The sequence below is a fragment of the Mus pahari genome, chromosome 10 (genome assembly GCF_900095145.1).
Source record: "Mus pahari chromosome 10, PAHARI_EIJ_v1.1, whole genome shotgun sequence".
NCBI lineage: Eukaryota > Metazoa > Chordata > Mammalia > Rodentia > Muridae > Mus > Mus pahari.
This window is the reverse complement of record NC_034599.1, coordinates 5,639,462-5,651,797: the sequence shown is the minus strand read 5'-3', so window position 1 is coordinate 5,651,797 and position 12,336 is coordinate 5,639,462. Positions and strand designations below refer to the sequence as shown.

The following is a 12,336-nucleotide window of genomic DNA, read 5'->3' as shown; positions in this document are numbered from 1 at the left end:
GGGCTCCTTCAAGTTGTCCTTTGACTGTCACATGTGGGCCACAGTACATGCGTGCACACACATATACACACACATTCACACACACAGACAGACAGCCACACATACACACACATGTATACACACATACATGTAGCCAGACACTTACATACACACACACACACACACGTATACATACAAAAAGTAAATAAATAGAATAAAAAATAAGATAAGATAAAAAGAATTTTTCTAAATAAAATTCAATAAAGATGGTAAAGAATGGAAGAAAGCTAATGCCTGTGCTGAAATACACAGATCAGGAACAAATTCAATTTTATGTACAGTCAACCCTTCTCACTGCTTCTTAGATAGTAAAATCAGCATTTCAGAAGAATAACCATGAATTGATTCAGAAAGCGACACTATTGGTATTCCTGTCACATTTCCAACTTCCTCACTTCATATCCACTAATTACTATTGCCTCATAAATATTGAAACTTTAACTAACCATTATTTATTTATCTTATTTGATTCATTAAATTGTGTCCTTTATGATAAAATTACCTGGGCACAAAGCAACTATTATGCATGTAATCTAATCATACTGCCTGCCAGCCCATCAACTGTGAAGAGCCAATTTAACAATATACTTAATACTAACATCAAAAGATTAGGAAACTGGAGACAAACTAAACTGAAGCAAGCTGGCCTTTGCCAAGTAAAACAAATCCATCTGCTGTGGTAACAATGTTCTGTTGGTCCGGGACGCTATAGATCTAGATAGACGGCCATACTGATGTTGAATGTTGCATAAGCCAGAGGCACATACAGAGGCAGTTTCAGCACTGGTGGAGGAAGGGTTAGAGTGTTTTAAACAGTGGTGCAGGTGAGCAATCAATAGATCGGCAGAGACACAGCTGCCTTCTAACCTCATTTCCATTAGTCATGACTGTTAGATTTAGCAACACTAGTGGATCCTCTGGAATTATATAAACCAAGCTGTTCCTAATTCCCCTTAAGCGGCACGTGAAGTCCTGAGGAAAAAGACAACCTCATTGCCATTGCAGCAAGCAGCATCAAGTAAAATTGCCACAGAGTTTTGTATGTTTTCCTTTCCCTTCATCTTTGTGCAATGACCCACTCTCAAAATCCCATTTTCTAGGTCCAAGCAAGCAATGTAATAGCCTCTGGCCTCCCTCTACTTTATCTTTGCTTCACTGAAACAAACTGCAACCAGGCACATGAAGCTTTGTGTCTCAGCTCAGACCTCAGGAGACTTTTCTTTGTTCCAGGGAAAAAAGAGTGGGGGCTTGTGGGGCAGCCAGGCATCTGGCACACACCTGCATAACTCACTGCAACCATCTGCAGGGTACTGTTCAGCTCAGAGGTGCAGTCTCCCCATCGAGAAGCCTTCAGGTCTTCCTTAGATACATGATGGCTTTAAGATCAGTAGGGTATGATACACTGGTAATTATATAGGAGGCAAAAATCTAAGGAAATAACAAATGAACTGGTGAAGTGCTTTCTTTAATTTAAAAATATTTATTTTTTATAAATGGGTTTATTTTATAATTGAAATTATAATAAAATTACATTTCTTCCTTCCTTTTCCTTTCTGCAAACTCTCCCATATATACTTCAATACTCTTCTTTAAATTTATGATCTTTTTTACACTAATTGTTATTGCATGATTATGTATGTACATATATGCTTAAATATAATCTGCTCAGACTGTTTAATGTTACTCGTATGTGTGTTTCCCAAGCATACTCTTTGGCATGCAAAGTTCTTTTAGATAGATGACAGAGATATGTGGTGCTAGATAAATATTGACAGACAATATTTCCAAGCGATAGATTGACAAATATATACATGATACATGTATTATAGACACAAAATGAGACATTTGATAGTCAGGCTGATAGATAGATAGATAGATAGATAGATAGATAGATAGATAGATGTTATGTGGCAAGATGATACATAAAAGATAGATGATAGATGACAGGTAAGTTACATAGCTAGAAGGTAGATAGATGGTAGATTGATGATAAGCTTTAACCCAGAAGAAAAACACTAGGTTCATGGTTCTTGGTTTACAGGAAATGAGTGAGAACAGTATTTTCTATACGTAAACAGCATCTCAGGTTATGAAGAAAACACATTCAAAATCAGGACCCAAATCAACAAATAAAATATTTATTAAGAACAGTAAGATACAAAGTTAATACTACTAAATATTTTTAACATTTTCGTTATTTCCTGCGTATCGGAGTTTTGCCTGCATGTATGTCTGTGTGTCACATGTATGCCTGGTGCACAGAAAAGCTAAAAGAGAGCATTAGATTCCCTAGAACTAGAATATAAAATGGTTACAAACTGCCATGTAGGTTCTGGAAACTGTGTCCTCTGGAATACATCCAGTGTTCTTAACCACTGGCCCAATACTGCTAGATATATAAACTGATGCTTCGAAGTAAGAACCTAAGAAGTCATCTCAGAATGCAGAGGAAAGATGCAAGAAAAGTATGGTTTTTTTTTTAAACACAGAGGATATGCCAGATGTGAAGGAGAAAAGAATTTGGGTTAGTAAACTCAGAGCGGCAGAGAGGGTAAAATATTTGCAAAAGAAATACCTGAGAACGTGAACAAAACCTCAGATCTCAAACACCAAACGGCAGTGACATCCTTCCGTCTGCTCGACACTAATAAAGCTGCGTGTCACTTATTTTTGAAATAAATATTTTAACGTGATAAAATACAAAAGATCGAAATAATAAAATCCAAAACTATCAAAAGAAGCTAAGAAAACTATCCAATATGCACCTTACACACACCAAAAGAAAGACTTCTGGTTTCAAAGTCACAGTCTGCCTTGGGCTTGTAGCAATATGGAAAATGTCTTATGTTTATGCATTTCTGTTGAAAACAAAAAATTGTTCAAATCCTTTGAAATGTAATGGGTCATTTTTATATTAAAGGCTTAATTTTGTCCTAATTTTTAAACTCATAATCCTATTTCTGGGATCTAGTCTAGGGAATTAGGATGGTGTGGTATACTAATATGTGTGTGTGTGTTTGTGTGTGTGTGTGTGTGTGTATATATATATATATATATATATATATATATATATATATATATATGCTGTGAGCTAGCCACAGCAATACTTTATTCAAAAGTCAAAGTTAGTGGCACCGAGGAGTTCCCCAGTGGTTGGAGCACCTGCCACACAAGCATAAGGATGGGAATTCAGATGCCCAGAACACAGCCTATGCCAGGAGGGTGTGATACCCACCTGTAATTCCACTTCTGAAAGGTGGCAAAAGAGATTTGTCATATGACTGCTATTGAATTTGATTGAGAAAGCCTGCCTCAATGAACTTTTAGATTTCTCTCTGGGAAATCTAAATCATGAGGTGTTGGTTCAGGTGGACAGAATTTTTTCTCTCGTGAGTTTAGCAACACATGCATTTGTTATTTTACTTGAGATGTTTGATTTTATAATGGTTACTCCATCATATATCCAATTTTTAGAAATCCAAAATTTGTATTTTTATAAACCTACAATTTGCTTAATTTAATCATTCAACTATATCAAATCATAATTATATTTAAAATAATGTAACTAGTTAGGAGACACTGAGGCAGAAGCCAGGAAATCAAATGCATTACAGGAAAAGAAAAATGAGCGTTCATTCAACTAGTAACTTTCCAGCCAACTTCATAGCTTGAGAATAACTTGGACTTTTTCTCCCGTTCAAATATTCTGAGTCCAAGAAAGACAAGTTCGTCTTCAGAATAGGGAATAGAGGGGCCAGCAGTGTATGAAATATAGAATGATGACTTCCTATTTTAGAAAACTACTTTTCTGGCGTTCACTCACTTGACTGTATTCTCTTCCAATTCTGTGGTAAGATTGGCTAAAAAGATAATATCATTTTATTATACCCCTCTTTTATATATAATTAGAAGTCTCTACATATATGTCAACCAGGGCTCAATTGTGGAGAACTTATAACTCTCCTTTAAGGAAGGTGTATTTTATGAAAACAGTTAGCAAAAGTTAGGCAGCATATGCAGTGTGATTGTTCAAGAATGGCTTTCAAGAACAAACTCTAGAAACACAAAACACAAAGCTGATGATTTTAAAAGCAAACCATCAAAGCCAGAAGCTAACTAGGAGGTCATAACTAGTGGTTCCTACAGTGTGATGCCAAGGAAGCCATCCTCATCTCAAGGTTACTGCGATGAGTGCCAGGCCCAGAATCTAACTGAGTCTGCTCTAATTTGAACTAGCAACATACAAGCAATATTCCTATTTCTTGAGCCCCACCAAGCCAGGGAAATGACATGGGCTGCAGGGAGGGAGAAAGGAGAAAAGAGTGCCTTCGTGTCTCTGCTGGCAAAAGACCAGAAAGGGCAAGGCTTTACCCTCTGCTCATACCACATGCTCCAGCTTCAAGTGGCCAGACCCAAAGCGTAGCAGCACCCAGACTGAAAGAGAGCCTTAGAAATACAAAGGCTGGCTTTCCATCAGCAAAGAAAAGCACTGCACAGAAGAATAGCCCTGAGAACTAACATGGTCCGACTCTGTCTACATTGCATCTGCACAGACCCAGTCAACAATTAATGACCAAAGGCCTCAGTGTAACAAGGAAGGTATATGATGATTATGCAGTGTCATGTCTACAAACAAAACTCCAGGCATTCCCTCCTGAAGTAGGAATATGAAGTTTCCTTCACAGTCTTTCTGTGTGACTACACTATTCTCGGCACTGTTAGCAGGATTGTGGGATCTTTAGGAGGTGGTACCTCACTGGGGGAAGCAGGTCCTTAAGGGTCTTGAAGTTTTATAGCTCTGCTTTCTTCCTACTTTCTAACTACCTGAAGCAATGTGACTAGATGCTGTCCCCAGCAGCTAGCATGCCTTCTCTCTCATGCTGAGCCATATCCTGTTGAAATTCTAAGTTTGAAGCCTAAATAAACTCTCCTCTACTTAAGGTGCTTCTTAACAGGTATTTTAATCACAGCAGGAAGAAAAATAACTGATGCACTGATCCTCAAAGAGGAAACTCAAAAGAACCCTCATCAGTCAAACTGGGCATGAAAGTTGCTTGCATCACTAATAAGTTCTATTAGAAAACACTCACACTGCTGGATTAGAGATGAGGACGCAACATTAAGCATGTTCGAAACAATACAAGGTATTGTCTCCGTCTAAGTGGTGGTCCACGGTGACAGCTCCGTAGTAAAAGTGCTGCCTCCAGCAGCAAGAAGAGCAGAGCTTGGGTTCCCATAAGCAGTGTAAATGCCAGGTCTGTGTGGTGACCCAACAGTAATTCCAACAGACAGCAGACTCCCAGATCTCAAGCTTCCTAGCAAGACAAGCTAGTTGATGAGTTCAATATTTGAGAGAAATACCTTGCCTCAAAGAGTAACATAAAGAGGAATCAAGATGATTCCTGAAACTAGCCTTGAGCCTCCACATGTATGCAAATATGCCTTCGCACAGGCACACATACCATACACATACGTGTGAAAAGAAGAAAAGGAACAGGAGAGACTGCAGTGGCATGCTATAACTGTCTTCTTTCTCCTCTTTTGTTTCTTCTCTGAGCCAGCATCTAGACTGGCTGTCCCCAAGATGCCACAGTAATATGCAGGTTCCTTATTAAAATCACAGTCTTTAGTGGCTTCCTATGCCACAGCCAGCTGAGAGATGCTGGAGAAAATCTGCAGATTCCAAACAAGCTTAGCTAAAATAGAATCTAGAAAATGCCATCTGGCCTTCTCAACTGCACAGAAGCCAGAGCATCAGAAGGAAGACAGGATGGATGCAGGTGAGGCACTGCCATAACCTTAATTAAGATGGAGCATAATCTTTCAGGATGCTGCCTGCTGCGGCTGTCATAACTTCCCTGCCATTTTTGAATCAGATCCTGTTGAACTTTAGTAGATAAAGTTCTGTTAGCCACTAACAGAGGCTAAGGTGTGAGGAGAACATCACAGGAGAACATACCTATTGTAACAAAGGAGTAGAGTTGACCAGAATCTCATCATTGAGGAAAGGTACAAGATCTTCAAGCAAACAGCCCTAAACAGCTGCTGGGTGCCCCCTTTCCATACCTAGCACGATTTCAGTCCATTTAACCCACTCCAAGGTATCATGGGTGTTCTAACTACTCATTGTTTAATTTATGTAAGCTGTTGTAATTCACCTTCATTTGGTATTTCAAAGTAATGGTTTTCCAGATAATTTTTCCATTGTTTCCTGGTAAATTGTTCTGCTGACCTGAAGGAGAAGCTCCTCCATCCTGGCTTGATTCTTCTTTAATAGCAGAACATGTTTTGGTATTGGTAGCACTCCCCAAATACAGTACACTCAGAGGGGAAATCAAGGTAGTAAGGGGCCTTACAGCTAAGGGCTGTAAATTGAGAGGTTCAGAGGCAATTTCTTTCCGGGATTTGATCTCGAGCAATGTGGGTGGGTAGAAGGGGCGGTGAGCAGGAGAGAAATAGGATAAGTATGTCAGGCAGTCACAATCCCGGGGAAATTTCGAAATTAATTTGTCTTGTGATAATGTGTTGACAGATTGGTTACTGGAAAGATACCGAGCCAGAAGACTCTGTAGAAACAGTCCGAACCAGAGGGAATGAGTCATTCGTCATGTTGACGGGATTGGAAGGCGACACACTCTATCACCTCACAGTCAGGGCTTACAATGGAGCCGGCTATGGGCCACCCAGCAGGGAAGCGAGCGCCACCACAAAGAGGCACCGTAAGTGACCTGGGATTTTGTTTGTTTGAAAGCCACATGATCAGAAGCCATGCAAGGTGCATGCATAATAAGCAGAGTCGAAAGGGAGCCTTGTTTCAGCGCTCAGATCTGAAGTCCAAAACCAGCTCAAAAACTGTTCGCATTCCCAGTCTGTAAAGGTTATCATCCTGTGAAACAAGGCTAAGCGATTCTGACACAGAAGGGAGATAAAAGGATTCAAGTTCAAAAGCTCAGTGGAGTAGCTATTAAAATGACACTCCTGGAGCAAAACCCCTCCCCTTCTGATTCCAGCTGGAGGGGAGTCTATGGAGCCAGCCAACTACCAGGCACAGGGAAGACAGGAATCCTCCGGACTGAAGGGAAGAAAGGCTTTTCCTAGTGGTTCACTTTGGTGTGTTTACCTTGCAGCCCCCAGCGAGCCACCTGGCAACCTCCGGTGGGAGCAGCAGGGCTCCCAGGTTTCCCTAGGCTGGGAGCCAGTCAGACCCCTAGCCAATGAGTCTGAAGTCATGGGTTACAAGGTTAGTGTCTCTTCATTCTTGGAACAACACATATCTCAGAACCATTGCTGTGATTGGGGGTGGGGGAGGGGCGACATGAATGGGACATCAAGAATTGACTGCTCAGCCTTTGGTTTTCTTCTTAGTTGTGTTAGCTCGAATAGATGTGTGTTACAGGTTGAGTCTTTTTTCCTTTTACCCTCAGCGTTCGTTTTCTCACCCATTCCTTTCTCATTGGCTCTTTCTATCCCCCTGCACCAGTAGCTCTCAACCTTCCTAGGGCTGACGCTGTAATACAATTCCTCATGCTGTGGTGACACATGCCCAACCATAAAACCATTTTTCGTTTCTACTTCATAACTTTCATTTTGCTACTTTTATAAGTCACAAAGTAAATATTTTGTATGCAGAGTATCTGATATGTGACCTCTGTGAAAAGATCATTTTACCCTCAAAGGGGTCACGATACACTGGTGGAGAACTACTGCTTTAACAATTCTACTACTAATTTCTTTTCATATATACATTTAAGGTTTTTTTTATTTTGTTTTATATTTTTCTAAAAAAGAATCTATGACACACAAATGGGAAACAAATGTGGCATTTGTCTTTGTGCAATTGGCTTAACTTGCTTAACACAATTTGTTCCAGTGGCATCCATTTTCCTGCAAATGACATAGAGAAAAGGAAATTTCATTGCATGTATTTCGCTTATCCAGCCCTCTGATGTTGAACATCTAAATTGTTTCCATAATTTATCTATCATGGATAGCATCACTGATATGCAATTATCTCTGAGATATCTCAACTTAGAGACATACTTTTGGCAAAACTGGATCATATGAAAGACCTTTTGATTGTGTTATGTCTGTCTATGCCTGTGGTGTGGGAGGCAACAGTCAAACTCAGCTCCAAAAGCACAAGGCACCTGAAAGAAAAGTGTAGAATAAAACAACAGGATCCTGAATTCAGTATGAATGTAGACAACCCTGTGGCACCCAGAGGATCCTGCAATGGAAACTTTGTTGGCAGATGACAAAACCTGGACCTCTAAAACTGAACAGAATAATTTTCTGTTAAAAACAAAAATAAAACAGAACAGTAAAGTACTAGGGCAAGCACATTAAATAGGAAGGATTCCATAGATACACCGGGCTACAAAAAGACACATTTTATTTATATCTTGCCTTGGGTTTATAGGAGATATGGGGTGAAGATCTCTACACAACCTGACAAACAACTTTGTTTAAAAATATATGTGACCTATGGGTTTATGTGTCCTAATTTCTAACTTCTGTTTCAGATCATCAGAGTTTAACATTGAATTCTGTGCAGAATTACCAGTTGAATATTACTGATGATAGGTTTGAAATTTTTTTCATGTCAATATTTAGGCTAACAACCATTATGATTTTGGCTTTCAACTAAAAAATACTGACATATTTTGGGCATAAAGTAGTAGAAGTCTTAAACTTACAACAGACACAGTTACAAATAGAATATATATCCATATATCTTCATGGATGAGTATGTGTAAAGCCATTTCCTACTAATACAAAAAGCAACTTACAGTGTTTCTTAACTGAAGTTAATATTGATCACAGCCTCACACTGAAACACACACACATACTCAGCTCTGACTCTAACCTCAGACATATACAATTTCATCTTTTGAGGAGGTAGTTGGGTCATTTTCTGGATCCTTCCATAAGCTCTTCTATTTTCACATCTCCCCCTAAGAGACCACATCCTTTGAACTCACCCATCAAAGCAGGTATACTCTTTAATAATAAGGGGAAAGTATTTTAAGACTACTGAGAGACCATTAAAGAACAAACCTAACAGCATAAGAGACAAACAACCTTGCAAACTAGAAAAGCAATGTAGAATGCTTGAAAACACATGATACAAACACAAATTTCACATGACTACCTAGAAGGCTGGTATCTTAAGTGCTCCCCCAGAGAGCCTGAGTTCTAAATAGCTAAAGAAACTATGTTGGGCTGGGTGTGCAGTTCCCCAAATATTCCAGTTCCATCTCATTTCTATGGCTATTATACACTACACAACAGAAGCAACTTAAGAAGAAAATGAGTCTGGAGCTCACAATTCTACTATAAAGGAGAGGTCAAAGCAGGGATTTGAACCATCATATCCACACTTAAACCAGAGAAAAGATATGTGTGGATCCTTCCTGTTTGATTTTTTTTCAGGTACATTGTTTATATATATATATATATATATATATATATTCAGTAATAGGAATTCTTGCCTAAAGAATAGTACAGCCCAGAATTGGTTGAATCTTTCAACATCAATTAACAACCAAGAAAATCCCCCATCAATATGTCCACAGGCAAGCTTGAACTTGATAATTACTTATTGAGACTCCCTTCCCAGGTGATTCTGGGTTGTGTCAAATTAGCAATTAAATCAACCAGCATGCCCAATGACACTCGGATCTCTTTGCTACCATTTTAGCCCAGTGTGTTTGTATTTGTTCCACTCCTATACTTTATATGCTATGAGGAATCTCCCAGCAATATGGAGCATCGTGCAGGCAAGAATACTCATCCTCAACACCCTTAGAAGAGCTGAATAAGTTCACTAATTTCAACTCAGCCAGGAACATCTCACACAATTATCTTGTCTATGGCTAGTATCCAATATTTGTCTTTTTCAGCATGACTTAGCTATGTGTTGTGATGTGACAGGTAACGATTATTGGCTCCTAAGTCAAGTCAGACAGACCAGTTCAAATCTTACTTGCATAATTTTGAATAATATTCTTAAACTTCCCTGAGTTTCATTTTCTTCAGTTAAAACTGGTAAAAATGGCATTAGCATTATTTGTGCTACAACATTATCTTAAGGATTAGATAATTTATACAAAATAATTTGGTGTTTAAGAAGCCTATGTTGAAATATAGTTGCTATTTTTTTTTTTTAATTGGAGGAGACTACACTACTAAGGGGGAAAATGTTAAGGATAATAACAATAGAAACCGACAATTCCTATTTTCTATTGGTGAGGACCACACTGTCACTTTAGAATACCTTCTTGCTGGGGAAGAGCCTCAAACATAGCTCATCTTAGTTGTATAAATGCACAAAAGTAGGAACATGTTGTGAAATGTTTATTTTCATTTTCTTCAATGAATTACACACCCTTATATTCCTGAGGGAAAAGAGCTGGATAAAGGAAGCTGCCAATAACACGTGGAGTCAGACCTCCCACCCACTCTTTTGCTATTAAGCCTTATTGGAACTTCTGCTAGCTCAGGAGAACTGTGGACACAAAAGGACCCTTGATAAGAAGGCTTCCCATGTGCAGCATTCTTCTGACACAGGCACCATGAAACAGCAATGCAGCAGGAAACGATAACTAAGAACATAAACACAGAGGTGTAACCTAGAGAACACGCACTTGGAACATGACTCTGACGAATAACTCAGTCTGGGCAAGGGTCTCCATACAGTGGTTAGACATCTGCAGGGAAGTGCATGCAAACATAAGTGGTACTCAGATGGAATGGGGAGCAATACCTCCCATGTGATTCTGGCTGTACTCCAGAAAGTCTATAGCCAGGCCAAGAGTGATACCAGGGTCTTGACATCCCACCTGCCCATAAGCATGGAAAATCTACAAGGTAGAACACACTAGACGTTTCCCTTTCCACGGGATTATGTAATGCCACTCTAAACTATTCCTTCTGGTATTCTTGGAAAATTCAAGTTAGAGGTATCTTGGTATTTAAGGAAATTGAGAGGGGATTTTTGATCTTACAGAAGTCCTCCTTTCTCCCCAGAAGGTTATACTCAGAGTAGACTCAGGCTGTTTGAATGAATTCAGGGCAAGAGCCCCATGCTATGAACCAGAAGACATTTACCACTTTCTGATGGTGCCTAGAAAGTCTTTTATTTTTTTCTAGATTAAAGTGCCCTTTGCTATATATTTCTGTATCTACTTTCCAAACTGATTCATAGCTAGGAAGTGTAAGCACTAATCAGTTGCAAAATTTACTAATTATAAATGGCCCATCAGTGTACATTGAGATTTTCCCTTGCTTTCACAATTTAGTTATAAGCTAAGACCTTCTGTTACCTGAGAGCTTTGGGCCCTAAGAGTTCTTTCACATCTGATGAAATTGGAACACCCACGCCCATACTTCTCCATTTCTTCAGAGACTTTATGGGCCAAAGGATATGACACCTTGGACCTTGATGGTCAGGTAGCCCATCTGCATATGTGAGCCTGTAGTTCCAGTGAATTACTGTGTCTCAAAAAAAGATGGTACATGAACAGCTCTTGGAAAATAACACATCAGGCTGACCTCTTGCTTCTGCATTCATATGCACACAAACCTGCACATTTCACCTCACCCACCCAAAAGTTTGATTTTTCTAAGGTTTATTTTGTTGCATGCAAGTTAGGTCAAAATCAAAACATGTTTTCTATATGAACTTGAGAGTCTGTGTTTGAGTGTGTGTGCAGACATGACATTTAAACAGTGTCCCACTGGCAGTCAGCAATGGTGGTGATAAAGGTGAGTTTCTATCTGTCTTGTGTGACCAGGCCCCATGCTTGGTTTTTGTCACATGCTTTTGTTCTCCTGAGAAAATTATGAAATAGTAGGTATTATTTCTACAAACAAAGGGTGGATTTAGGTTGGGAAAGGTCAGTAATTTACCCAGTCAGGTAGATTGGTACATTGGTTTCCTTGGGTTTCATAGAAGATTGTTTTGAATTCATATTTGCATAATGATGAAGCCACTGCTATTCCCATTAGGCAAGGCAATCACAACACCAATAATTATGAAAATGCATAAAAACAATGGGAATGAATAAAAATGCATTAGTGTATTTTAAATGCTGCTGTTTGGTGATTATACCCCTCCCATCATGATAGACTATTATTGGAGGCAAAAACATTCGAGAAGCATAGCATAGTAAACAGTTCAAAAATAACAATGAACCAACCACCTAAGGATATTCCCATCCTAGTTAGCTACAACCTTTATGAAGGATCTCAATGCCTGTGCAGCCTCACTTATGTGGACAATATTTTGTCCAGATT

General features: G+C 39.1%; 1 protein-coding gene across 1 annotated transcript in view; it reads left to right on the top strand.

Annotated features, from left to right (window-relative positions):
* The window catches only part of Cntn5 (contactin 5), a 1,169,992-nt gene that overhangs the window by 1,148,243 nt on the left and 9,413 nt on the right, over positions 1-12,336 (top strand). Inside the window, exons 23-24 of the mRNA XM_029543057.1 lie at positions 6,572-6,758; positions 7,167-7,279. Of these exons, the coding sequence (XP_029398917.1) occupies positions 6,572-6,758; positions 7,167-7,279 (300 nt within the window). The remainder of the gene's footprint in view (positions 1-6,571; positions 6,759-7,166; positions 7,280-12,336) is intronic.